Source organism: Haemorhous mexicanus, chromosome 10 (genome assembly GCF_027477595.1).
Source record: "Haemorhous mexicanus isolate bHaeMex1 chromosome 10, bHaeMex1.pri, whole genome shotgun sequence".
Taxonomy (NCBI): Eukaryota; Metazoa; Chordata; class Aves; order Passeriformes; family Fringillidae; genus Haemorhous; species Haemorhous mexicanus.
In genome coordinates this window covers 17,312,219-17,339,413 of record NC_082350.1, presented here as the reverse complement: position 1 = coordinate 17,339,413, position 27,195 = coordinate 17,312,219, and the positions used below count along the sequence as shown (strand labels likewise).

General features: G+C 60.0%; 2 protein-coding genes across 10 annotated transcripts in view; one reads left to right on the top strand and one right to left on the bottom strand.

The window, feature by feature from the left end:
* The window catches only part of LOC132331781 (uncharacterized), a 37,817-nt gene extending 17,080 nt beyond the window's left edge, over positions 1 to 20,737 (bottom strand). The window contains exons 1-3 of one of the 3 annotated variants that reach the window (XM_059855592.1): positions 19,704 to 20,737; positions 18,936 to 19,016; positions 9,466 to 10,781 (exon numbers count right to left, since the gene is read on the bottom strand). In XM_059855592.1, the coding sequence (XP_059711575.1) occupies positions 10,343 to 10,781; positions 18,936 to 19,016; positions 19,704 to 20,092 (909 nt within the window). In that variant the 5' untranslated portion in view covers positions 20,093 to 20,737 and the 3' untranslated portion in view covers positions 9,466 to 10,342. Of the gene's footprint in view, positions 1 to 9,465; positions 10,782 to 16,144; positions 16,497 to 18,935; positions 19,017 to 19,703 lie in introns of those variants that run through there. The other 2 variants (XM_059855594.1, XM_059855593.1) reach the window with 2 other exon arrangements.
* LOC132331780 (uncharacterized) lies at positions 4,752 to 7,384 on the top strand. 7 transcript variants are annotated; one of them, XR_009487680.1, is made up of 4 exons: positions 4,752 to 5,428; positions 5,649 to 5,746; positions 6,042 to 6,137; positions 6,312 to 7,384. XR_009487680.1 is itself a non-coding variant. In XM_059855591.1 (3 exons), the coding sequence occupies exons 1-3, from the start codon at positions 4,842 to 4,844 to the stop codon at positions 6,553 to 6,555; spliced, it is 927 nt and encodes a 308-aa protein (XP_059711574.1). In that variant the 5' UTR covers positions 4,752 to 4,841; the 3' UTR covers positions 6,556 to 7,384. The 7 variants fall into 7 exon arrangements, 5 of the variants coding, with proteins under 5 accessions (XP_059711574.1, XP_059711572.1, XP_059711571.1 ...); XR_009487679.1 differs by having other exon boundaries at positions 6,000 to 6,137; XM_059855591.1 differs by lacking the exon at positions 5,649 to 5,746.
* Positions 20,738 to 27,195: the final 6,458 nt, after the last annotated feature.

Genomic DNA, 27,195 nt, shown 5'->3' with positions numbered 1-27,195 from the left:
TGGTGGGGTGTGTCTGAACACACATGCCTGGTATTTGCAAATCCAGACTGATTTATCCTGCCTCCAGGACTTTGGCCAAATATCTTGGCAGGAATTTCTTGGTAAGATGTAGAGACAGCACTGGCCTTGGCAAGGCCAACAGTGAACCTTTCAGAAAGACCAAGACCAATAAAGTCTCTTATCACTTGGACTTCCAGTGGGATGCAGGCACCAGGGCTCCAAGCATCCTCCTCCTGTCCTGCACCAGCAAATTCGTGGGGCTCCCGCAGCACCTTGTGTGTAGCTCCCAGCCAGTGAGGAGGGCAGCTGGATGCTCCCAAGCCTTAGACTTCTGCACTTCAGCTGGTTCCCATTGCATTTCCAGGTCACTCTGGGACAGTGTCACCTCTGTCAATCACCCACACAGCCTTTGCTGAATTATACAGATTCACCTGAATGCTGTCAGATCCCCCATCCCCGTTTGTCTTCTTCAGGAGCTCAGCATCTGGCTCAGCATCTCAAGTTCTCTGTTCCTGAAATGTTTTGGGATCACACCATTACCAGCAGGGCCAAGACTTGATCTCTTGGCAACACTGGAGATTAGCTCCAAGGCCTTGAATTGGCAACAGAAAGAGAGGCAGAGGCTCTCTGCTCGGAACTGTTTCCAACTGGGCCAGGAACACAGTCAGTAGAGGATGTAATTCCTCCCCAGGGATGCCACTGTGATCACAGAAGAATTATGGATAGACAAAGCTTACAACCTCCAAGGGTGAGAGCCAGTTCTCAGGACATCACAGCCACATAACCTGACCATGCCAGTGACAAGGGACCATAGAGCCAAGTTTGGGCAGCCACACTGACCTGTCTCTCCTAAACACTTCCTGTTGTTCCTAGGTGCCCAATGACAATCCCATAACCCCACTGGTTCAGAGCCAGGATCAAAATCCATTGCCTCACTCCCTCCCAGGGACTCTCCTGCCTCATCCCATTATGCCTGCACAACTTAACCCACTGTCTGCTCTTCCCAGCTGATGCTGCTTTGCTCCATGTTTCTGAGAGCTTTGGCTCACTCCCTCTCCTTCTCCTCTCTCGGGGGAAGGTAGTTCCCAAGGTGCTTAGAGCAGTGAGGCCAGAAAACCAGGGCACTTCTCCAGCTCACCTAATTGTTGGTTACCGTCCCTCTCCCTCAGTGCCTAATTAAGTGGAGCAGGAGGAAAGCCCAGGAGAAGCTGCTGAAGGCACAGGAACACGTGTGCACATTACGGAGAGGCTGATGAATGTCCTCATCCACACTGCTTCAAAAACAACAGGAGAGTGATGCCAGGGATCAAGCAGGAGCAGTGACTGGACCTTGTGTCTAGACCTGGATGCACACCTGTGATGTGACAAATGCTTCACACATGCTTGTTGCTAAGTGATCTGCAAGACAGCTGTCAGGTTTAGAGCAGAGAAGAGAGCTCATCCCAGAGGGGCTGCACTAGGGATGAGCAGGACCAGGGCTGGTGGCCAGGCTCCCTCCTGGGCTCCAGCTCTTGCTGATCTCCCACCCCAAACTTCAAACCACCCCCTTTATATTAAATTTTTGTCATGGATTCTTGAACTCAGTCCCAGGAGTGCATGGGACATGAAAGACCATCTTGAAACTGATTTCCTGGCTGCCTCAGCCTTGTAATCCCTTAGAACAGTGGGTGGAGTTGGATGCTGGTCCAGGGGTCTGACTGAAAATCCTTGAACAGACCTGACTCTTTCTCTGATAGTTTAGGGAGGATTTCAAAAGAGCTATTTCAGCTTTGAATCCTTGCATCAAATTTATTACAAGCCAGGGCTGCCTGAACAAGCACCTGGCTGCAGTGTGTCGAAGGGGCGGAATCCCACTCCATCAGTGCAACATCGGCAAAGCTGCGGTCCCTGGGACAACATCACTGCAAGCAGGGAGGAGCTGAGCTGGTGCTAGAGAGAAGCCTGTCCCAAACTCAATGCCAGCCTAGCTCCTTGCTGCAACACCGCATTCCCGTGCTCCAGCAGCTCTGGTTCAGCTCCTGCTCTCAGCTGAGGACAAGCAGCCAGACTGCTGGATTCACCTGTGGTGTCCCCATGGAGGCGGGGCACGTGTGTGTGTGGCACTGAGCAGGGGAGCCTTGCCTGACACATGCCCAAGCCCACGAGGGCACTGAAGGCAGGATCCCGAGCACCAGCAGTACGTGGTGCTGGCACGCTGGAGCCACGTCTGCCTCACGCTTGGTTGTAGCCTTTGGCTCTCCTCCTGCTGCCTGCCAGTGCATTTCTCCTGATGACAAACAGTCCCTCGATCTCACCAAGGATCATGATGCTGTTACTCTTCTTGCTGAAAGAAGCAATAAGGGCTGGGGTGGGTCAGGCCTTTCTGGCTCCACATCTCCCTCCTGCCGCCAGCCTGGCCCCACAGGGCTGCTCTGATGGGCAGTGAAGCAAACTGGCCAGGACCCTGTTTCATAAAATAGGGGGCTACACAGCAAAACTGGAACAAACACTAGTGGGGGCGTTTGCTTTGCCAGGATGCTCCAGCCAGCTCCAGGCAAAAAGCTGGAGCAGCCAAACTTTTCCTGCTCAATATTTGTGTTTGTTTTATCCCCGTTGCCTGGGCTGTAGCGAGAGATTTATCTCCAAGAGAGAAAAGGCAGCTGGATTTGGTGGCATAAGTCTCCTTTGGGATCCAGCCCACTTTGGGCCATGCATGGCTAAGGGTGAGCTTAATGTGGATGGCCTGAGCTGAGCTACTTCCAACAGCCTTGGGAAGTTTTAAGCAGCAAGGCGAGCCCTGGAGATGGACAGGGAATCCCAAAGCAACATGCCATCCTTCCCTGCCTGCATCCCTACCCAAGCAGAGCCCAGGACCCTTCAAACACCCAGTGCCCACGATGCCTTGTCCCACTTGTGCCAGTGCTGGCAGTCTGGAGACCTATGTAGCCTCGATGAGTTCTCAGGTGCGCTTCTGAGCAGTACATGGGCACTGTGACAGGGCTGTGTGGGTTTAAATACCCGGCAATCTCGTTAAAGTCTGGGTTTTAACAAGTTGTGAGCACAATGCTGTGTCATCATTAGCACTGTCTGTCGAGGAGCCCCAAGCACTGCTAACCCAGACTGCTCAGCTCTGGGGTTAATTCCAAAGCCAGCCGGCCACAATCCCTCTATGGTTTTACCTACCTGCAAAGGAACAGCAGAAATCCAGAGTCAGGTCAGGTTCCATATAAGAAAAGAAAAGATAAATCAAAGAAACCGAGCCAGGATGCAGCCTGTGTATGATGAAGCCTTATTTTTTTTTTCTATATACCCACTGATTTTCAAGATGGACTTGCCACAGCTGGGTCTGCCCCTCTATGAAGAGCCTCAGGAGCCAGCTTGCCCTTGGTGTGGGTCCCTCACAGTGTGCAGATGAGCCCTTTGGAAACCAGTACAGGGGCTGGAGGGCAAGAGCAGCGCTGAGGCCTCCTGGATCCTGGCTTTGAATTAGAACATTTTTTTTTTGTAGGTGACCAGTCTTGACACAGGTGCCAGCCTGACTTCTGTCCCTCAGTTTCCCCCTCCCCCCTGCCAGAGAATACCAGCTGCCCAGGCAGAGTCTGACAATTCCAGCAGAAGATGTGTGGAGAGGGGAAGAGGCCACAGCATCCAACTCCATATCCACTGGCATTGCCAGGGGAAATTCTACCTGAGGGCATGAGATGGCAGCCACAGTACACGGCTTTGAGAGTGGAGTCACCGAGTTAATTTGGCTTTCCAATTAACAACAAGAAAGGTCATTACTGAACTGCTCATGGCTTTCTGTCCTGACATATTGTTGTCCAGGGCCTGGAGCTTGGCAGCAGAGCAAAGAGGGTGGGCTGGGGGCCCAGGTGAGGCTTTCACCCCCTGCCCTGTGAACAAAGCCCAGTGCAAGGGAAATTCACAGTGCACGAGGGGATTGGGATTGGTGCTCCCAGAGGCACTTGCACTCCTGCCTGAGCCAGGACCCCTCACTTCCCCACTGAGTCCTCCCCTTCCTACAGCCATCCCCACAGCACCCATGCTGTCTGAGCAGGGCCTTGGAGCTGCCCTGCCCTGCATGTACCTGCACCTGCACAATTCCCAGCTGCACCCCAAAATTTATTACAAGAAAACTGGTCAGGAACACTTTGGACTCAAGAGTAGGACAGCGAAGTGCCAAGGCTGAAGCATGATGAGGCTGGAATTTTTTCCCATCAGGGATTTAGCAAGGTTTTTCTCTCTGTAGCTGGGTCAATCCCATGCAGAGACTGTGAAGGTATGATAACTCTGGGCCAAACATGCAGCTACTGAAAAGGTGTGACACACTACTCTGAGCATCCCTGTCCTGACATCCTAAACACTAAATGTTCTCCATCAGATGCACTGAGCCCCAGAAGATCCCCCTTCTGCCAGTGCCCTTTAAAGCAGCTTTGTTGGGGCTGGAAACACCTTCCAATGGGTGGGACAAGGTGAAGAGAGTTGTTCTCTCACCCACCACCCTGTGGGGTGCAGCCAACAGCAGCTCCCTCCACTGTGCCAGTGCTGGTGTCAGCAAAGGCAGGTTCTCCTCCAGCCTCAGGGGCTGGCAGCCCGCGGGGGCCCGGCCTGTCTGCAGCCCTGAGCAGGACGGGATGAGATGGGGATGGGGGCCAGCATCCCGGACAAAAGAGCTGGATTATTCGGTACAAGCATACCCCCTGCCGACGAGCTGGAAAAACACAGCTCTCCGGACAACATACCCTCCCCCCGAAAAACCAACCAAACCCAAACCAGCTACAACCATGGGATGGAACCGGGCGCGGGGGTCTGGGGCAGCCCGGAGGTGAAGCCCCGCGGCTGGAGAGGAGCCGGGCACCGGCATGGGGTTGGAGCTGGGAGTCGCCCACAACAGGAGTGAAACACCCGCCCACCCCGTCTCGCCAGGCCCGGCATTTACAAGTTTTTTCCTCAAGAGGTTTGCGGTTTCCAGCCCTTCCCACCTGGCCCTTCCGCGCAGCACCCGGGACCCCTCTGAGTCCCCCCAGCCCCGCAGGCGGGAGGAGCCGGCGGGGCCGTGCCCGGGGCATCCCCGGGGCTGTTTTTTCCGATGCTTGCGGCTGGATTGCACTTTCCCCTCCGCTGTTTGCTTTTCTTTTTCCTTTTTCCTTTTTTTTTTTTTTGGTTGTTGTTTAATTCTGCTCCCCCCGCTGCGCGGCTCCCCCCGCAGTGCTGCCCGCCCCGCCAATCCGGGCCCTGCGGGGCTGGGGGGCTCCGGCAGCGGCTTTAAAAGCGGAGCCCTTTGTGCGCCGGAGCCCGCCGGAGCCCCGCACCGGCAGCTGCCGGGGCCGGACCGGGATGTGCCGTGCTGTGTCGTGCTGTGCCGTGCCGCCGGCAGCCGCCGCCGCCGGGAGGAGCCCTGGACCTCGCTGCACCGGCAGCCCCGGGACCCGAGCATCCCCCTCGGCAGGTATTTCATCCTTCCCCCCTGCACCCCAATAAACGTGCCCGGCTTGCCCCCTCGCCGATTTGCCGGGTCTGGCCTGGTCGGCTTTTATTATTTATTTACTTCTTTTTTTATTTCCTTTTTTTTTTTTTTTTTCCTATACCCGTCTTCCTTCTTCCCTCCCTCGCACCCGCTGGGTTGGGATGGTGGGGCTGACGGTGTTGTGTTGATGGCACCGGAGCAGGCTGAGGTGTCAGGGCTGCTGGAGCCGGGATGCTGCTCGCTGGTGGATATGTCGGGGCTCGTTGGGGACAGCTCAGTGTCACTGCTGCTGAGGGTGGGGTGAGCACAGAGCGGCTCCGTCGAGTCTGGCATTGTACGGTCTCTCGAGGGGGTGGGATCAGCACTGCGGGTTGCTGCTGCCCCGCGCTGAGTGCTCTGGGCACCTCCAGACTCTTCCCAGTGCCTATGGGCAGAACTTTCCCAAACCCTTGTCACCAAGTAGTATCACGAGCAGTGGCAGCAGGCAGCGACTGCAGCCATGCCCTGCCCTCAGCCAGCCCTGCTGAGCTGGGACCTGCCTGCATCCCTGCAGCCCCCAGCTCAGCCCTGCCCCACCTCTGCTTTTTGGCAAAAGCTCTGCTGCGGTCCCAAAGCTGTGCCGTGTCCTTGGAAGCAGAAAGGTTCCTCCTGGGGTGAGCAGTGGTGGCTGGAGCCAGCTAACACACCACAGGTACTGGATCTGGGCTGTAATTTCCCGTCCTTGTCCCTGACTCCCTGGCCCCTGGCCTGGGCTGGGGAGGATACACTGGGGGGTCAGGCTGGAGCTGGGAGGCTGGGCAGTGGGTTCAGGTATGTGGTGGTGAGCTTTCCCCTCTGGGCTTGCTCTTTGCTCCTGGGTTCACAGGAGTGCTGGGGAGGCATCAGGCTTGACTGGGAAGTGTGAGGGGCCTGGACCTTTGCCACGTGGGAAGTCACCCAGCGAACCGTTGGTGAACTTGGATGCCATCACGGCACTGCTGCGCCAAAGCCACCAGCCCTGCGTGAGCAGAGGATGGAGAAGACATCGGTCACAGCCACCCACGGTGCCACCGTTCCTCACCCCTGTTGTTAGAGGGACACTGCTGCCCAGATTGCTGCCTGGAGCATGACCGAGCTGCCACACAGCGCCAGGCACTCCGGCTGGGCTTGCAGTCCCCCGCGGCACTTGGGATGGGGACGAGCCCTGGCTGGGGACCAAAGGCGGGGCGCTCGCCAGCCCCCACGTGCAGGCAGGGAACCGTTGGTGCAGTTATTTGCATGAGCAAGAGCGAGAGCTGGGGCTGACCGCAGGAACCCGCGGCTGCCGCAGGGGGCCCGGCTGCTGCGGGGGTCCCATTGGCCCCAGGGAACAGCTGAGGGGCTGTTATGCAAATTTAGAGGAGCCAGGAAACCAGGCGGAGGGCAGAGGAGTCTGAATTTCTCCTCTCTCCTCTGAGTCACAAGACTGTGACTGTGGTGGTGCCTGATGAGAGCCTTGGCAGGAATCCTTCCAACATGGCATTTCTCTGGCATCTAGGTACTGGCTGGTCCTTGTCCCCTTATCTGGGCAGGGCTGGGCACTGAGTGTCCCCCTGCTACCAGGCTTGCCCCCCAGGAATGGCACAGCCTTGTGGTCTCCACACTGGTTCTGCAGCCTTTGTCAGCACAGCCACGACATACGGCTGTTCTAGGAAGGGGCTGGGAGCAAAGTGGTGACTGGGGGGGGCTGGTGGTGGGGCAGAGTAGGTGCAGTTTTGGGAAAGGACCAATACTGGCTGTTCTAAGCTCAGTCTCTGTTCCCAGGGCCCTTCCACGTAAGGCTTCATAACAGCCTCGAGGTACAGTGGGACTGCTGCAGGGTCCGGATGGAGGGGACTCCCCTTTGCCCTAGAAAAGTGGCACTGGCTGCAAGCATGAAATGAATAAGGATGTGGCACTGGTGTGGTCTCCTGAAAGTCATCCTGGTATCTTTCTTTAGGCACATGCCTGGGGTGCTGGGGGTTTGCAGTGAGTTTGGGATCCCTGCCATCCCCCAGGAGGGCAGGGGCTGGTTCTCTCTGCTCTGTCACCGGACAGTCCTCTTGCACACTGTCCTTTGTCACAGCCCCTTGGCAGCAGCACAGCATGATGTCCTTGCCTGCCCAGGAGTGCCAGAGAAACACCACAGCCCCACACATCCCCCAGGTACCATCACAGCCACACTCTGCCCTGCTCTTAGCACCCTGGTGTCCCAAGCAGTGGGCACAGGCAGTGGCTGTCCGTGGGGAATCAGGTGCTGTGGACCTGTGATTTCACATGCCAGGGGCCAGGCTGGAGGCAGCAGCTTCCTGTCAGATGCAATAGGAGGAACATATGTGTGTGAGCAAGAGAGGCCAGTACCCATGGGCAAAGCACACCCAAGCTTCTGCCACTTCCTCACTCCACAGGAGGGACAGGGGGAGTGACAGCTCTGAGTGACAGCCACCACCAAGCACAGCAGTGTGGCCGGCCCGGCAGCATGCCTTTTTCCTGCAGACCAAGCCACAGGTGAGTGGGATGTCACCTACCCAACACAGGAGCAGAGCCCAGTCCTCAGAGCAGTCTCTGGTATGGTGGGAGGGGACAAGCCTGGCCAGAGCCTGGCATGGCACAGGGAAGAAAATTAGTCACAGCAGCTGAAGGTCCCCATCACCACACACTCTGCCCCAGTGCCTGCTGGAAGTTCCCTGACAGGCAGATTCCCTCTGGCACAAGCAAAGCACCAGGGGGTAAATGCCCTTATGCCAGGAAGATGGGAATCCCAGCAGGATGGAATGTGAACAGCCCCCAGGCTGTTTCCTCCTGCAGGATAAAGAGCCTGTAATAATCCTGAAAGCACCTTTGGGTGACAGAGGCCAGGTGCCTGTGACACTGACTGGCAAACCTGTTGCTCCAGTGGGACATGGTAACTGGTTTTGCTCCTCCAGTATGGTGCAAAGGCAGATCCCTTCTGCCCCTCTCTGGGCCCTGGCTCCTGCTGCTGCCATTTGTCCCTGTGCCCTCCTTCCCAGCTGCCTTCCTGTGCTGCAGGGAGGCAGAGCACAGCTGAAAATACACCTTCTGCATCCCCCCTCTCTGCCTGTTCGCTTCCTCCCCTCCTGGCTTTGCCTTTCAGTGCTGCTTCCCAAGAAAATAAAGGTCACACTGTCACACTTTGTCTATACACACACTCACAAACACTCACACACACAGACAGACACAGACACAGACACACACACAGACACACACACACACACACACAGAGTCACACGTGTGTGTGTGGCTGGTGTCCTTCTAATAAACTTTGACCGCATTTCCATCCCTGTGGACAGAGGGGCGGCAACCTGCAAACATGCTGAGGTCAATGGGGCTGGCAAAAATGTGCAGCTGGGGGAGGGAGAGAGAGGTTTTCCCTTCCTTTAGCACAGTCAGGCTGCTCCACTGCTCAAGCCCTTATTGGACAGGGGAGAAGCCACACATGGTGCACCCAGCACACCCCACCTGCAGGGAGGGCTTTGATCAGGGTTCACACCTGAGCTGTGCTGCTGGGGGAGCTCCCTGGGGACCCAGGGCATGACTGCCAGCCCCCTCACCTGGGATGGGCCCTGACAGACTCATTCCACAGCCATGGCACTTTGAGTGCTGTGCCTAAGCCACAGGCTGGCCCCTGAACCCCTGTCAGCCACAGCCTGCACTCCACACACCCCTGAGAAGCCAAGTTCCACCAACCCAGAGGCAGCAAGGTGACACCAAATGTCCTCATCCCACAGCTCCCCCACTCCATTTTCCCTCCAAAAAAGGCACAACTGTCCAAAACTCCCTGCAGAAGCCACCCATCAGTATGTAGGCTGAGAACACAGGGGTTGGAGTGATTTATCTGACATAGTTTTCCAGAAAGTTCCCCTCTGGCCTTCGTGTTACCACTGTGTTTCTGTGCTCTCTCAGCAGCGGGGTGCCTGGGGTGATGGGGGCTCCAGCTGGAGCTGCCCATGGGCTGGGGACAATGAGTGGGTAACACACAGTGCCTCATGGGACACTCTTCCTTCACTTTGTTCAGTCTAAAATACAGTTTATTAAAATACACTTTGGGAAGAGCTTCAAGTTGAGCAGGCCAAGGACAAAACCCTCCCGGACTCTATGGCAGTGGTGAGTCTGGGGACTCAAAGCACCTCCACTGCTTGGGGAAGGTGTGACTCCTGGACGCGGCTTGGGACATCCTTTCTGTCCCCAGGATGCAGGCAGTGCTCCGGGGGAAGCACAGAGCCACTCGATGGGGGTCAAGCTCACCTTCCTGAGATCTGACTCCTCTGGGCAGTGGCATCTACTTCTGGGCAAGCAAAGGCTGCAGGGCACGGGGGGATGGCCCCCCAAACGCGCTGCTCCACAGGGCAGGCATGCTGCCCGCAGCAGCCACGGAGCACGAGCCAGCCATCCCTCTGCCCTTCCCTGCTGTCACTCGGGCTCCAAATGGATTTTATTGTGTCCTGTTTTGCAGGGCCGGGCTGTGGCAGGGCTCTGGAGGCCGTGTTCCCCCAGCCCGGCCGGGCTGAGCCGGGGCGGGGGGGGGGGGGGGGGTGGTGCAGCTCTGCCCGCTCCCAGCTTTGGCCGCTGGCCCTTAACCCTGGGGTTTTATGCTCCTTATCGCCAGGACGTGGTTTATTCCCAGGAAGGAAGCCAGGCAAAAGCACGCTATTAAAATGCTCCGGTGGCCTTTGCAACGGGAAGCCCTCGGGCTTTGCCAAGCAGATGCCTCAAATTAGGGTAGGGGGATGCAAGGAACGGCCTTTGAGCGCCGGGAGGCTGCCCCAGTGCCCCACATCGCCTCCCTCCCCACTCAGCCACGCCGGGGGGGTCCCTGGGCGGAGCAGGGGGGAGCGGGGCCCCCCCGTTGTGTGGAGGAGGCAGGAAGGGCAGATTGAGTTATCTCCTGTGCCGGGGGCTGAGGGCGGGCGCTGCGCTGGCACCCAGCCCGGCGGCAATTACTCCGGCGGCAATTACTCCAGCGGCATCGTGCGCAGCGATGATGCCACGCTGCAGGAATGGCAGGGGTGGCTCGCCTCTGTCCCTGAGGCTCCCGCGAGCCCTGGGACCGGGCTCATTCAGCCGTGCCCTGTGTCCGGTTCTCCCAGCCCTCGCGGGGGGTCCCGAACCTTCCGGGCTGTGCACCCCGGGATGGTGCTGCTCTGGATGTTTCCCCTCCTGGCTGCGGACAGGGATCATCTGCCTTGAAGTAAGCGTGGGGACATTGCTGTGACCTGGTGTCCTGGTCCCTTGCATGCTTTGTGCTCGTGAGCAGGATCGAGCCCTCTTTTCCACCACACACTGCACATTCCTGGTCTTCGCAGTCACAGAGGGAAGCCTGAAAATGGACCCGAAGGTGAAAAGTAAATAAGTCCCTTGCCTATCCCTCTCCCAGGGGATTGTAGGCAGCTGTAGTGTGGGATGTGGTGTGGCACTTTCCAGCCTCTCCTTAACCAGAATTCACTTCTCTTTCCCCAACTATAATATTTATTTCTCTTCAAAAAATATCACTCCTGCCGTTGTCTTGCTCTGTGATACCCAGGCAGCAGAACACAGTCCCTGCCACACTGTGACAGCTGTTTCTTCCCACTGCCCTCACTCTGTCCTGCCTCCCAGTTGCCCTGGGCTCCCAACTGCCCTGGTGGATACTGAGATTGCAGCTTTTGGTGAGCTTCCCTCCCTCACAGCCCAGGGTGCTGGCTCGGACTCCCAAAGCTGGGATGCTCACACATCTCTGTCACCAAGGTCCTTCTCCAGCCTTGGCTCTGGGTCAGGGTTTGCTGTTACTCTGCTTCACAGAAGGACCCTCAAGCAGCAGCACTTATCTAGCACTCAGGGCTGCCCCCTCAATCATATTTCTCTCCTTGTAGACACTCATTAGTTCTGCTGCTTGCTGACCATCCCTTGGGATCTCCACAGGGGGACAGCCACCCGCCACCCAGCCTGCTTCTGTTGCAGCCTGCAGGGAGCTCCCACTGCCCTCAAGTGACCTTGTTTGGGGCCTGATGGCTATTAATGTGTGCTCAACAGGCCACTGGGTGAACAGGCCAGCTGCTACTTGAGGGATGGAAAAGCATGAGGATAGCGAAGAGGGAGCTGCTCCTGGACAGATCCAAACCAGGGCTAGAGATGCAGGGACAACTGAAGCCTGTATTGCAGCATAAGAGAGCAGCTGGAGAGCGGGAAAGGTGACCCTGGTCCCCAGGGCCACCACCCGACCGCGTGCTGGGGATGTGGCTCTCCTCTCCCGTGCTCCTGGGCGCTGCAGCAGGAGGCTGGCACGCAGCATGGCCCAGACGCATCCCAGCGGCGCAGGGCATGGGCAGGCCAGAGGATTCATTGCCATGCTGAGCTCCTTCGCAGGGAGGGGATGAGAACAGAACTGAATATTTAATGCCGACAAAGTGCCTTGATGCTGGTGGCTGGAAGGCGCCAGGGAGGGCCGGGAGCCGTGATCAGGGTACTGCTCACTGTGCAAAGCTCACGCAGGGCAGGGTGGCACCAGTGTGTCCTCGGCCTTGGTGTTTTGTACCCTCAGCTGATGAAGGCGGATTTACAGGTTGACAGCCCTGATTGGCACCCAGCAAGAGCACCATGGGGTAGAGTAGTGGGGCACAACAGGGGCTGGGGACTCACACGTGAAAAAGCAGGGGCTGTGAGGCTGAGGATGGCACCAGGCACTGGTCCCAGCCTGTTTGCAGGTGAGCTGTGCCCTGCACTGCTGCTTGGATTGGTTTCTCCTTGGAAGGATATTGGGGGGGAGGGGGTCAATGCAAGCCCTATGCAAGGAGAGATGTTTTGGTTGCACCCAGCTTAGAGAATGACTGATGCCCAAAGCCAGGGTGAGCTGGGAACAACTGGTGTGTAGCGGGAGATGGAAGAGACTGGGATGTCATTGCCAGGACAAGATAAAGCTGAAAAGGGGAACAGAATAAAAACCAGGTGGAATACGAAGGGAGGAGTCAGGAATGTCATGGGCTTCAAAGGACAGGATGAGGCCCTTGCATGGGGTCCATGGCATGGAGGGCTGGGCAGGGCCAGGGAGCAGCATCCCAACTCCCTCCTGCATTCGCAGCCACACATGCCTTCCAATGCCACCATTCCCTCCATGCCCCTCCGTGGAGCACTTGGGGCCATACCCATGGGCACAGGGGACAGGACAGGGCAGCAGGGACCCCAGGCTCTCCTCCCAGCTCTGATGTTGGTTTCAGTGTGACCAGTGACTGGAGCACAGCTGGTACTGAACTACTGGGGAGACGAAGAAGACAGAACCACTCTGTCCGGGGACCCTGCTGCTGGTACCCATGGGGGTCCAGTCCAGCCTGCCTCTGGGCTGGGGCAGTGCCCTGTGCCGTGTACCACAGTCCCCTCTGCTTGCCTCCATACTCACCCCTCTGCCCTGACACTGAGGGAAAAAATGGGGAACACAGCCTGAATGTACAACATGGGTGCCAGTTGTGTGTGCCCCGATATGCACTTACATCCCCCTGAGCCACACACAGCCTCCCACGCACACCCCCCTGGTGCTGACGTGCACACTTGCACACACTCCTGCTGTCACACCCCCACAGCCTGGCACCCTCACAGCCATGCCAGCACACACGGTGCCACATGTGCAGAGACACACCTGCACTGTCACACCCGATCACACGGCCACCTGTGCTGGCTGTCCTGTCACCACGCACTCACAGCCCATCACATTGTGCCATGCGCTCTCCCATGTGCCCCATCACATGTGCACAGACTGCCAGAGCAGTGCCCCACTCCTGTGCACACGTGGGCACACCTGCACACAGGGGTGCACACACAGACCCTCTCCGAGCCTCCCATGCATGGGTGCTTTGGGGACCACCGCCGGCCGGCTGAGCCCCGCTACACGGGAGGTGCTGCTTCTGCCGGGCTGAGACCGCCACAAACTCATCACACGTGGATTCAGGACAGCTCTGAAGTGACGCCCCTCGTCAGACACAGCCCGGGCATAGCGGGGGGTGCACGCGGGGCGGGGGGACCGGGGAACACGCGTGCCTAGCCGCGGGGCAGAGGCGGACGAGGGCTCTTTGTTCCTGCCTCCGCCGGTCCTCCATGATGTGGAGAGGGCGCGGGTGAGGCCGGCGCTGCGAAATGGCGGCCGGGGGGGCGGGATCGGGGGAGGAGGAGGAGGGGAAGGGGAAGGCCGGGCGCCCTCCCCGCGCTCGGCGCCGCGCACACAAAAGGCTGCAGGGAAAACACGGAGGGCAGTGGGGGGTGCGGAGTGGCCTCGCCAGGAACCTCCTGCCCATCCCTGCCCTCACAGGCCTGTGGGAGCCGCACACGCTCCGCGGGTCCCCGTGCCCCACAGCCCCGTGCTCGCGGGCCCGTCCCAGTTCGGGGGCAGTCGGGGTGCGGGCCCTGTGCCGGCGCGTCGGGACGGCTCAGTTGTGTTTAGCACAGCACAGCACAGCCCAGCCCAGCTCACGGCACGACCGAGCTCAGCCGTCGATAAGGTGGCGCCGGTACCGGGACTCCCGGCCGTGCGTGCCCCGGGATTTCCCCGGCAGGGCCGTGCTGCGGCGGGCGGGAGCACGCGGTGAGTCCGGGCACAGGGCGGTTTTGTGCCGGGCTCTTTGTGTGAAGGGGTGACACGGCCGAGCACTGGCACCCACGGCCGGTACCTCCCGGGCAGCGAGCACCTTTCCCAGCCGCGGGTCAGGAGCACGCGTGGCACCGCTGGGCCTGCTCCCCTTGCCTGTGGGGATGGGGCAGAGGCAGGCGCTGGGAGGGGACCCGCCGGGGCTCCCCAGCAGGTCTGGGCTCCTCAGCCGGTAGAGCCGGTTTGGAGGAACTGCGGGGCCGGGGAGGCTCCCGATCTTCCCGCCCGGCCCGATGGCAGCTCCCCGGGGCACACAGCACCCACGGGGAGCTGGTGGGGAGCCTGGGAGTGACCCATGCAGACCGGCAGGGGATGTGGGGACAGAAGCCCATAGAGCTGGGAGAGGGATGGACCAGAAATTGCGGCTCCCCCCTCTTTAGTCTTCCCTCTCATCTCTGCCGCGGCTGCGTGTGGTGAGTTTGGTTGGGTCTCAGCCTCACGAAGTGAGGGTGGGGACACGCTGCAGCCCCCACACCAAGCCTGCAGGTGTGACTCGAGCATCTCACATTCTGGGCAGGTTTATGGTCGCTGCAGGCTGGGGGCCACTTAAAACCCAAAAATGTGTGGTCACAGTAGGGGAGGGGGGAGCTGCCCACCCACCCAAATCATACACAGACCCTGCAGCTTCTCCAACCTGTGCCTGCCTCCCTGCCACTAGCCCACCCCCTGCAGCAAAGCCCCCTCCTCCAGTGCTACCAAGGTGGTGATCCACCCCCTTGATCTCCAAGAAAGCGTTGGCACAGGCAGGTGTCACCGTGGCTGTCACTCTCCCCTGGCTATGGTGGGGGGTTCTGCCCGGCACAGAGGGAGGTGTCCCCTCATGAACCCCCCATGTCCTTGCGCAGGAAGCAGGTTTGTGTCCCCAAAAGGTGACACGGAGGCAGGGCACCATCTGGTGGTGCCTGGGCACAGCACACGCCAGCCCACATGAGCGCTGCCCACCCACACTCGCTCCCAGTGAGGCTCCATGCGCTTTGCACACACGTGTGTGCACCCCAGTGCCCAGAATTCGTGTTTGTGTGCACACACGTGCCCAGAGCGCACACACATACGCACAACCCCACATGTTAACGCACACCTCTGTGCTTGCACGTGTGCTCGCCCGCACAGGGCTGCAGGCACTCACAGGTGGGTGCCTAGCCAAGCCACGGGTGCCTAGGTGAGCCCACGGGTGCTGGCACGGCCACGAGGTTCAGTGGGCCACCTGTGCCACGCGTGTGCTGTGTCTGAGCATGCACACACAGGCAGGTGACGTGTGTGTGCGTGCAGATGAGCGGCGCTGTGCCCTCTGAGTTTCAGTCGGGCAGGCAGCACTGAGAAGGTGGGCACAGGGCATGCCTGCTGGATTCCCTGCTCCTCTGGGGTAGCAGGGATCTCCCTCCTTGAGCCTGGGGAGTCGTTTTCAGCTCTGCCCCAAATTCCCTGGGAGGACCTTGGGCCTGTGATCCCTTCCCGCTTGCCTGGGGCACAGGCTGAGGTGAGCACAGGTGTGAGCCATGGTGGTGCATGGGGAGCGAGCACAGGGCCCTTCTGGGGCTCCTAGTCCGTCAAGGCAGCGGCTGCTCTCCAAGGGGCGTGTTCGGCTGCAGAGGTTTTGGCCGCCAGCCTGGCTCGCGCAGCTGGAGAGGGAAGAGCTAAATTTAAAGGTGTTGGGGGGGCGGGTGAGGCTGCCTGGCGCGGGGCTTCTCCCTGGCTGCCTGCATGGGAGGCACGGGCATGTTTTCACTGCCACACCCTTTCTTTCACTGGAGAGGCAGAGGCCTGATGGGGAGAAGTGCCGGTTTCATCAGTGGGAAATGAGGCTGAGGACTGAGCTTGAGCAGTGCCATGTGCCCCAGCAGGGACATCCCTGCCCCAGCACAGCAGCCCTGACCTGTTCCATGCAAGCACCCCCAGACCCACACACTGTCTAGCAGCTGTACTGCTCACACCCAGCCAGACACGTGTCTGCTTGCACAGCTGGACGCTCTGACACCCCGCCACCCTCCTTCACCTGGGGCCAGCCCCTCCCACATGCACCCCACAGCCCTGATCCTTCATCCTCACTCTATTTTGGGATAATAAAAGTACTATTTGAGAGTGTTTACAACTTTTATTTAAAAGTCCCTTTCCCAGATAATTTTCAGAGGTGTAAGCCAGGCACGAGGTGTGCGTGTGAGCCTCTTGCAGGGAGGATGGAGATTTAAGGAAACCAACAGCAGGAAAGTAGGGGTTCCATCAGGCCCTGAAAAGTGCTTTTAACTGCACTGGCCCCCAGCATCAGGGAGAGCACCCAAATTTTGGGGAGCAGGGAGGCATCGAGCCAGTGGGGTGTCTGTGATGCCACCCCAGCACCTGCAGGTACTTAGGCAGCTACATGGGTGCTCCTACCCCCCAAGCACCAGACTCGGGACCCAGCAGGCGCCAAGCAGACTTGGGAGTTTGCTAAAATGAAAATAGAAAAGAAGCCTGGGACATCATCCAAAACTGCCGAATGTTAATTAATTCATCCCTGCGATGTGATCTGCCCTCGGCCCCAGAACATCCTAACATAGTCACAGCCACGGCCGCCCACCCCAGCCTCCCTGCTGGCTACAGCTTTATTTTAGGGAAGAGGTGGTGCAGCTGCTCTCCTGGCCCTTGAACACCCATGGGTGCTGAGGGCCCTGAGATGTGGCTCGTGGAAGGAGGGCAGCCGTGCCAGTGTGTGTGGCCTTGACTATGGGGCCACAGCCACATGTGCCCTACAGCAGCCTGCCAGCTTCACAAAAAAGCAGCCCAAAATTCCCATGGGAGCTGAACAGGGCAGCAGTGGGACACCCCATCACCCCTGGGAGGTGGGATGGGGTCCCACTCATCCCTTGTTCCCCCCACCAAGGTGAAATGAGAGCATCAATATGCTGCGTCTGGCAGGAGTCAGATGCTGACACCTCCCCTGTGGGTCAAGCAGAGCTGCCTCATTAGCCCATGTCTCACCACCACTGTGACCCCAAAACTCCTCCTGCTCCTACACCCCATTCTCCTTCAGTGGGACAAGGGGGCCAGGCACAGCACCCCAGCCTGGACCTTGACACAGAGTACAAAGCAACTCCTGCCTCTCTGCCTGTTCCTGTCTGACTTCTTGTCCCTGAGGCTGGGGTCATGCTGGCAAGCTGGGGACCACTCAGGGTCTGATTCTCTGCGGTGGGGACATCCCAATGTCATGGGGCTGGGGACAGTGATGCTGCCCTGCAGAGTTTTCTCCAAGAATCCCCATCTTTTGAAGTCCTGAGATGGGAGCAAGTGAAGCCAACCCCGAGCTTTGCCCTGGGAGAGGCAGTATCCCATAAGTGAGAGTGGGGCTGGCTTGGGGGGCACCAGCTACTGCTTTAGGGGCTGGGGGTGTGCAGGAGGGAGGGGGAGGCAGGGGCGAGGGGAGCAGGCAGTGCTGTGACTCAGCCGGGGGTGGCAGCGGGTGAGGTATTTGTGTTTAGTTTCTAACGTTACGGTTTCCACAGCACCGGGAAGCAGCCCTGGGGGGCCATGGGGACCCGGCGACACTGAGGGCGGGATGGGGCAGCAGCTGGACCGGAGAGGCTGTTCTGTAGCTAAGGACACAACAGCTAAAAATACTGCAGGCCATTGTCACCGGCAACAAAGCCACTGGCGTATTTTCAGCATTATCTCGGTTGCCATCAGCTCTGCCGCCCTCCCGGGAAGTGCTGTGCCCACTCCACCCGGGTACTGCTCTCCAAAGAGCTGGACAGGGCCACCTGCCCCTGGGTGCAGCCACTGTGCCTCAGTTTCCCTCCTGCACACTGTTCTGTGGTGCCACCCCTCATCCCACTGCTGTCATCCAACTTCTTTCACCCCACAAAAAGCCCTGAGCTGCTACACTCATCCCCTTCACATCCACAGTGTCCCCTGCCTTAATGACTGCCTGGGGACGCATGGCTCGCTGGACAGCCATCTCCAGCCAGGCAGCTCCAGTCCAGCCCAGGCAGCTGGAAAGGAACGGTAGAGACTGGAAGCAGTGAGTTGGCCAAGTGTCACCAGGAGATTGGTGACAGCCCCTCCTCCCTGCTGGGGCACCAGCCCTCCTCCTCGGCTCATTCCAGCAGGCAAAGCCAAGAAGGCTGCTGGGCTGCCCAGTCCAGCCATGCTCAGCAGGGAGCTGTCATAGCTCGCCCTGGGTGAAGCAAGTTGGCGCAGTCTCAGCCCAGCGACCGGGTGGCCAGGGAGGGCTGTGCCAGGCTGTGCAGGCACTGCCAGCAGCTGGGCACTGCCCCAGCCCCAAACCACCAGGATAACGCTGGATTTGTGCAGATTTCCCCACTAAAACAGGCAGTGAGGGGGGTTTAACTTGCCTTTTCCCTGCCAGAGCAGCTCGGCTTCCCTTCCTTCTGGCGAGTCGTTCTCCACCACAGAGAGAACAGATCAGCATCAGCTCGTCTGCAGCAGCTCGGGGCAGGGACAGGGTGGTGGCAGTGACCCAGAACTGGGCTCAGGAGGTGGGTGGCCAGAGACTGGTTGGAGCTGCGCGTGGCCCGTGGCTGCCCACGGGCACTTTGCCGGGCGGGGGGCACAGCCAAGACAAGCAAAGAGTCCGTCTGGTGCTGCTTGGATTTCTCAGCACAGCCCTAAGCTGGGACTGCTGTGGCTCTGTTGGGATCTCTCCCCAGCCAGTTGGCTGTGTCCCTCCATCACTGTATGGGAAGTTTAGGACCAGGGCCAAGCAGGAGGGACTGGTCATCTCTTACTGTGCACCTCAAGTACCTGCTGAACCTCCCTGCCCTCATAACAGCCCCAGCATGTCCCATATTGCACATTGGGAGACCCTTTTGATTTGTATAGGAGGTGACTCTGCACCCCTCTCCCCTGCCCCATGCCCCCTTGACATCCTACCTCACTCTCATCTTGGGGTCTTGCTTGCTCCAGCTGTAGATCCTTGAGCAGAGCAGCCTCTCCCTACAGCACAGATGGTCCCTATGGCAAGGGGAAACGGAGGTGAGACCTGCTTTGTGAGACGCAGGGAGCCCCACTTCCCTGGGGGAAGACACATGGATAAGGCTGTGCCCATAGTGGGACTGATTCTGCTGCTGGGGCATCTGTGCCCGGGGTGGGGGGGGGAGGGTTGGTCACCTACACTCCAGAAATGGGAGACCCCACCAGCAGCACCCCTGGAAGCAGGGATTGAAGAGTGGGTGGAAGAAAGGGGTCTGCTAAGAGCAGAACTCCGCACGTAGGTGGAGGGGGATGCTGGGGAGCAGAGACCAGGAATACGGGAGACGGCATTATTGTGGGGGGAGCTGTGGGGGCCAGGCAGAGCTTGCAGGAGCAGATATTTGGGGCGGGGAGTGGGGGAGACCTGCAGCGAAGTAGGGTGTGTGAGCCCCGATCCGCCACTGCAGTAGGGATTGAAGGGCGGGGGGGAATCGGGGTCCTTCCTCAGCCTTAGTTCTGGTCCCCGTTCTCCGGCAGCGGGGCGGGGAGCACGCAGCCCCCCCGGCCGGGCCCCGCGGTGGCGGCCCGGGGGAGCGGGAGGCAGCGGCACGGGGCGGGGAGGAGCGGAGGAGAGCGGCGGCACCGAGACCGGTCCCGGCGGCCAGGGCACCGCGGTGGGTCGGTACCCGGCGGGCTCCGGCGGCCCCGGCTCCGCGGCGGCTCCGGTACCTTTGGGTGGCTCCGCACCCGGGCAGCTCGGCACCTCCCGTACCCGCGGGCGGCTCCGGTACTCTTGGCAGGCTCTGGTGCCCCGGGTGGCTCCGGTACCACTGGAAGGCTCCGCTGCCCCGTGGCGGCTGCGCATCCCGGCGGCTCCGGTGTCTCGGCTCCGGGCAGAGGCGAAGGAGGCAGCGGCCGCAGCCAGGCAAGCGGGCGGGGGCGGCCGGGCCCGAGCTCAGCCCCTCGAGTCTCGGGACCCTCGCCCGCGCCCCCTCCGAGGGCAGGGGAGCACCCAGGGGGGATTGGCTGTGGGGTGAATCCGGGGAGGGCAGGGGGTATATACAACCCTCATGCCGAGAGCGGGCCGGATCCGGGATTTGCACAGAACAAAGGACCATGGAGGGTGTGTATGGAAAAGTACCGGCGGGAGGGGAGCCTTGATCGTCTGCAAACTGGGCTGGGGGCGACTGTGCGTGGTGCGAGGGCTGGGTGTGCCAGGGCAGCACTTACCCCCTTCCCTGGACTGGGGGCTGCTCAGGGCTGGGGGCTCTGCAGGGAACAGGGATTGCAGTCGTCCCTACGTCTGAGGGGTTTCTGCTCCCCCAGTCATCCTACCGCAGGTTTAATGGTACAGAGGGGCTGCAGGGATTTGCATCTGGGTCAGGGGGTGCAGGGTGCCCGGAGTGCAGCAGGAAGGGGTAAATGTGTAGGTGGGCGTGGGGGTCTCATGCAGGGCGTTTGTGGTACTCTACGAGGTGGGCTTAGGGGTGTTGTGCTGTTAAAGGAGGGTTGGGGGTGGCTGGGAGGCAGATGGAGGATCCGTGGGGCTGGCATCTGCCACTCTCTATGCTGGTGGCAGAAATGCCGCCTGTGCTTGCCCACATGATCCGCACACTGCTGTGCCAGCCATCTCTGGGCTCTGCACCCCAGTGCCCTGGCCATGAACCAGGACATGGGGGGACTCCGGGGGCTGTGCTGCGCAGGCACCGAGGCTCGGAGACCTGCAGGAGGGCAGCGCTTCCCCTTACGTGATCTCGGCTGCGTGACCGGGTCTCGCAAGGGGAGATATTTATAGCACTGCTCCACTAGCCCGAGGTTTGCACGGCCTGGAACGGGGCTGGCAGCTGCTGCCCCCCATCCAGAAGCCTCTGGATGCAGCTGAGCCGTTTCCCCGGCAGGGCCGGGGTGGGTGGGAGCCCGCAGGGCTGAACGGGCTGCATGGAACATGCTGGGGCTCGCTGCCTGGTTACAGGCTCCTGCGTGCTCTGCTGCCTGCAGCGCTGCCTGCAATGCTGCCTGCATGTTGGGTGCTGCGGAGGCCTCACAGGGAGGGTGCAGGGAGCAGCTTTTGCTTTGGCTTGGGCCAGCCAGGCTCTGGCAAAGGAATACACCCCTGTGCAAGGATGGGGACCAGAGGGAGAATTCACATTTTGACTTTGCCATGAGACACAGATTGGCCAGAGCCATTGCGGAGGAAGGTGAGAAGGCAGGTGGGGCTGCATATCCAGGAGTGTTTTCCATATGCTTTGTCCCTGTGATTCAAACCACCACGTGTTCTCAGACCCCAGTAAAGGGAAATGAGAGGTCAGGGAACTGCCTGGAGTCAATCCATGCTGCTCCATACCCTGTGCATGGAGCAGCCTTCTCTTGGGTCCTGCTGGAGCCACCAGCATGTGGTGATGGCCAGTGCCGGAGCCATGTTCCCTCTTTGTGTCAGACGGTCCCACAGACGTGGTCCTCTCCTGACCAGACATCTGCTCTGCTGATGTCTCCAGGCACTTGCTTCCCTGGCACAAAGCCTTGCAGTATGTGGGGACGCCTCTGTGCGTGCCCCGGCTCCTCTCCCAGTCTCCTGATCCTAACAGTTTGCACGTGCCATCCAGATGCCATTGATGTGCTGCTGTCACCACCCCATTCCAGACCCCCTCTCCATCTTTTTTACCCCCTCCACCCAGAAATGCCAGCACTAGGCAGCAGCTGTGTTGTGCCCTCCTGCCATGCTCACAGGGTGCATGACATCTGCTCACTGTTGGGTGGGGGGAAGGAGTAGGGCACGGAGAGGCAGGAGTGGGAGATCAGGGCGAGTGATAAAGCCAGGCCTATTTTTACACTGCAAAGTAATTACCAGAGCTTTCCAATCCTTAATCTGCTGAGAGCACCCTGGCGCGATTGGATCCTTCCCCAAGCCTGGCAACAATTCCCCCATCACACATCTCCTGCGTCAAAGCCCCGTAAACTCCCACACTTGGGCTCACACTGGGATACATGTGCTGCAGAGCTGCCAGCTCATCTGCCCCCCACTTCCAACAGCCCCTGGCCCAGGAACAGGGATGGGGACCCTGGCTGGGACCCTGGTTTACAGCTGGGAGGATCTCACTGCCGAGCCAGTGGAGTAGGATGCAGCCTTGGCCACCTGGCTCAGCTGCTGGCTAGATTTGGGTCCCAGCACTGTGAACACACTAAATCCATGTTTTCCCCATCAGCTGCCTTCCAGGGGGTTTTGGTTGAAATTAGAGGCCCGCACAGCACCCATCCAGCTTGGCTTCCCCCTGGCACAGACAGGGTTTGGGGTGTGTCTTTCCCGATGGCGCGCAGGGCGGTTCTGGGTGGCAGTGCCAAGTCTCGGCTGGCTCTCTTCCCAGCCTCTCCCTGTCCTGTTCCCGTGCCAGGGGGCTGCTGAAGAACCTGTTCCATAGCTCCCGCCATGGAGGAGGAAATGACAGGTGATGTTTGCGGGAACACCTTTCATCCCGGGGCTGGGGAACTGCTTTGCCTCTGCCTCTGTGCAGCTGGCTCCAGGGTAGAGCATGGGATCTCAACAGGTGAGGGCTCACCTTCCTCCACCCACCCCGTGCCCACCAGCTCTCCAACACCTCACCCAGTCTGACTGGGCTGTTGAGCCCTGTTCCCTGGCAGGAAAAGGGGCTTTTTGTGCTACAATTCTTCCACTGTGGAGTTTGCAACACTCTTGCCAAGTATTTGGGACTAGCCCTCGATCCATCTGTCTCAAGTGCACGGCAGCAGGCACAAAGTAAACTTGGAAGTGTACAGGATGCAGTGCCCCCACAAACGCTGCAGTTCTACACAAGAACCCAGTGCCAGGGATTCCTGGGTGAGCCGCCTTCAGGGTATCCTCAGGTGACCCCACCAGTGTCCCTTCCCCCTGCCTGGCAGGGACCCGGCGCCCTGCCTGAGGCAATGGCCATAAAAGGCCCTGAAATGGAGAAGATGGTGGGAGGGGGGGGCTGCTTCTCCAGCCTGAATGGGATCTTCCCGTCTGCCCACGCAGGAAGTGGGAATGGGAGGCTGGATGGAGGAGAGCAGCTCCAGCAGCATGGAGTGGGTTCAGGAGGCTGGGGCACACCGTGTCGTGTTCCCCTCCACCTCCCCCTGCTTCCCTGGGGGGCACGCTTGGACCATGGCCCGGGATGCCAGGGATCTGCATCGCCTCCCACCAAGGGCCCAGAGGGATAAAGCTGCCTTTTCATCGGCACCTGAGCTGTGGGGCAGTGGGGGCTGGGGGCGAGGGGCACTCAGCGGGCTCCCCCGCCGGCCCCCCACTGCCTCTCCCCAGACAATGGCCACCCTTTGTTGGGGTTTTATGTGTCCGGCCCCCTTCCCCGTGGCCCAGCTGGTGACATTTGACCACCTCCACATTCCCATGGGGATTCAAAGGGCACAGATGCACCGTGAAACCACAAAGTGCAGCCTCCCCGCTCAGTGCTCCCCCTCCCCTGTGCCTCAGCATCCCCAGGGAAGCAGAGCCGGGTGCGCAGAGGGAATGCTTGCACTGGGAACCTTCCTTTGGAGCTATTTCAAGGGTGACCTGCCAGCCCTTGGGAGTTCCCTCCATCTTCCTTCCCTTCCCTTGTCATCAGTTCTCCATCCCTGTCCCAAGAGGGCTTGGCATGCCAGACCCCCACTGATGGGAGATGAAGGGAGGCAGCATAGGCACCATTTCCAGGCTGGTGACACTTGACCTTTTGGAGCTGGAGCCGTGTGGGTGGTACCCACCCCTGCCCTGGAGGCACCCGGCTGCCAGGGCAATGCCAGGCAGGGCTGGTGGTGGCAGACCCGGCGTTGCCCTGGGCTCCTGGGTGTAGCCAGTTTGTGGGTGTAGCCAGGCTGTGGGATACACAGTGGCCTCTGTCCTTTCGAGAGAGGTCCCAGCATGCAGGTGTCCAGCCCCTGCCCCTTCCCTCCTGCTCCCAGACTTCTGGGGCCTTTCCCTCAAGGATCTGGGCAAATAGCCCAGTTCCTCCCAACCAGTCATTGCCTCCGCAGGGACCTTGGGAAAACAGCCTGTAAACAGGCAGATGGAGAGCGTGAGTCACAGTGACCGAGAGGGAAATAAATGCAGGAGGGGAATTTGCAGCATGCTCTGGGTCATGGGGATGAATCCAGCCTCTCCCAGGGATGGTGAGTGGCTGGCACGTAGGTGCTCTCCTGTGGAGCCAGCTGTCCCAGGAAGGGGTGTTTATCCCACTGACGGGAATGTGTCCAGACGATGTGTCCAGACGAGCTGTAAAACAGCTCCGGTCCTCTTCCCCCACCAAAAGCATTCCCTGATCCTTGCCACTTTCATCCCAAGGGATGAGCAGTCGCTGCCCTGGAGGCAGCAGCATTTCAGCACGCAGCACCCTGCCCGTAGAGCCATGCAGATCAGTTCCCCGCTGAAAGTCACCCTGCCGTGGTTATTTTTGGCTGCCGGCGGGGCCGGAGGAGCTGGCTCTCTCCCAGCTGCTGCAGCGCGTCCCGTTTGGAATTGCGTCTTGCGTGGTGGGTAGCGCTTGGGTGAGCAGGCTGCCTCCAGCATCCCGCTCCCTGCTGCCAAGTACCTGCAGCTCCCTCGCCCTGCACAAAGCAAGAGTGCAATCTAGTGGCTAATCCCACTGGGGACACCGGTGACGCTGGGGATTAACTTCTGCAAAAGCCTCCGGTGACACCGGGCGCCTCTCTGAGCGTCACCTCGCCGTCCCAACTCGGGGACTGGTAGCACAGGGTGGCGAGAGGTTTATCGAGGGTCCAAAACCGCTGTCCTTTTCCCTGGCCGCGCTTGAGTCTGGAGGGACATCCAGGGCTGGGAGCCACGGCAGTGTGTGCAGGGCCTGGAGTGTGTTTGCCGAGGTGAGAGGTGCCCTCAGTGGGGTGGGGGGAAGGATGCAGCTCCCGGGGATGAAGGGTGCACGTGGGTTTGCCTGGGGACAGCAAGCAGCTCACTCCAGGTGCTTCGCCCAGGACGTGCACTCAGCCGCTCCACCCCGGGAGCACCCAGCCCAAACCTTTCCATGCTTCTCCATCAGGAGCCGCTATTGCCGTGTCCCCCACAGTGCATCAGCGCCGTCCCCTGCCCAGCGAGGGGGGGACCCGGGGCGGGGCTGGTGTTCCCGGGCGGCGTTAAGGTGCTGCTGAGCGATGCTGAGAGTTTCGGGGGCGAGGGGTGTACGTTACCTCTTTTTGCCCCCCGAGACCCCCGTGAGGTCCGGCTGGGGCTCATTTCCCGCTCTGCCCTCCCTACGCCGTTGGCTGCACTGGGGGTGACGTCCCTAAGATATGCTGATTTATTCACATTAACCCTTTTCCCGCGGGGCTTGGGGGACCTCGGGGAGGCGGTGGCAGCGGGGCGGGAGGACCCCTTCGCTGCCCCGACCCCTCCGGCCCGGGGTCCCCCCGCGAACGGCCCCTGCCTCCCTCCCTGCCCCGCGGGTTGCCGTGGGAACCGCACCGGGCTTCTGATGTCACCGGGGCTGTTGCTACGCGACCGGTCCGCTCGCCCATCCCCGTGTGAGGTCACTGTCGCTATGGCGACGGCCGGTGCGGCGGGGGGGGTGCGGGGCCTCCCCCGGGGCCGGGGGGGCGGTCCCGGGGCCGGGGCCGCGGAGCTCCCCCCACGTACCCCCGGGCGGGAGGCGTGCACGAGGGCGGCGAGGGTGGTGTCCTCTCAAGGGAACAGGAAAAGCTTCTCATTAAAAGAGTGAAAAAAGGAAAATAAAGCTTTTTTTTTTTTTTTTGGCTTGTCCCGAGATATTATTTTTAGAAATCCTGACGGAAAAGCTGACTGCGTCGGGAACGTCCTCTCGTTCCACGGGAAACGCGCTTCCCCGTGGAAACAGGCACCGGTGGGGCTGGGCTCCGTGGGGAGTGGGCATGGGAGGGAGGGGGGATCGGGGGGCTCAGCCTCGTCCCCGTGCTGAAGCCCATTTTCTGCTCTGCTCCCAGTCCCCGCGGCGACTCGGAGATCGTGGGTTTTAAATCTCCCCAGCTTGCATTCCTGCTGGAGGCAGTTTATTCCTAAATCCTGACATCTGCTCCTTGGAAACCGATGGGGCTGCTCCTTCCGAGGCACAAATCCCTGCTCCTGTCCTGCCACTGGCTCTGGGACCCCGGCCAAGCCAGGCACCATCACAGCCAGTGGCTTTGCTCATGCTCCTGCGGGCATGTCCACTCACTGCCCCTTTTCCCTGGGGACCTGCCCCATCCCTCCACGCTGCCACCCCCAAGGCTGCTGCCCTCCCGGTGATCCCACTGGCCATGAAGCCACGGGGATTAGCAGCTTCCTCTTTACGGGGATTTAGCCAAAGCTACTCAGAGCCACAGGGGGCAGACAGCAGCCAGCTCGGTTGGAGAGAGGGAGATGGGGAAAGCCAGGACACTTGGCCTGAACCCTCCTAAGGATGCTGAGAAGAAAATGGGCTTTCCCAGGGTTAATAGCTCAGCATCTCACGGTGGAACCCTGGGTTTGGCCAAACCATGTGTCCTGCAGTGTCTTCCCTTGCCCCGGTGAGCCCTCAGCCTCTGTTTTTTCCAAAGCTTTGTGAAGACCTTTGAGCCAAATGTCCATCCTGTGCAGGCGAGCTGGAGAGGACAGAGGGATGGGAAGGGGCAGATGCTGCTCACATGGCACTGCCAGCCAAGATGTAGGACAAGAGCTGGCAGATGGAGGCAGGCAGACAGAGGAGTGTGAGGCTGCACCCAGACGCTCTTTGCTGTGATGGGATCTTGGCTCACTGCTGGTTCAACAGCTGCTGAGCTTCCCGAGGCTGGGAGCTGCTGGACTCGGGAGGGACAGAGGACATGGGGATGGGGAGCTCGGGGGGCTCCTCAGGGAAAGGAGCAGCTGGGGAAAGAGCAGGCACAGGCTTTCTGCTGAAGCTGTGGAGATGAGGGGTCTGGCTGGAGCTGTGGCTGGGGGATGGAGCTGGGGGGAGGGGGCTCACAGCCCCATCTGGGACACGTTCCTGTCCTGCTGATGGCACGGGGACCTCCATGTGCACTCCTGCTCTGTTGGACCTCCTGGATCTCAAGGAAAACTCCACCCCAAGCCTGTGTAAAACTTTGCAGCAGGTGAAGCTGAGAGAGTGGAAAGCCCCCACCCACCCGGCCATAGCACATGGGCAAAGCAGGAGCTCCATCTGAGGGACCTTGGGCCTGCTCTGGGGTCTTCAAAGTCCTCTCTGGTGGCCTTATCCTCTGCTAACAGGATTCTCTGGTACCTTATGGG

Bases quoted from the DNA above. Each gene is read 5' to 3' on its own strand.
- LOC132331780 (XM_059855586.1), top strand. From the start codon at position 4,842: ATGGGGTTGGAGCTGGGAGTCGCCCACAACAGGAGTGAAACACCCGCC. The intron at 5,747-5,999 runs GTGAGCACAGAG...GCATCCCTGCAG, and splicing joins TCACTGCTGCTGAGGGTGGG to CCCCCAGCTCAGCCCTGCCC. The intron at 6,138-6,311 runs GTACTGGATCTG...CTGGGTTCACAG, and splicing joins AGCCAGCTAACACACCACAG to GAGTGCTGGGGAGGCATCAG.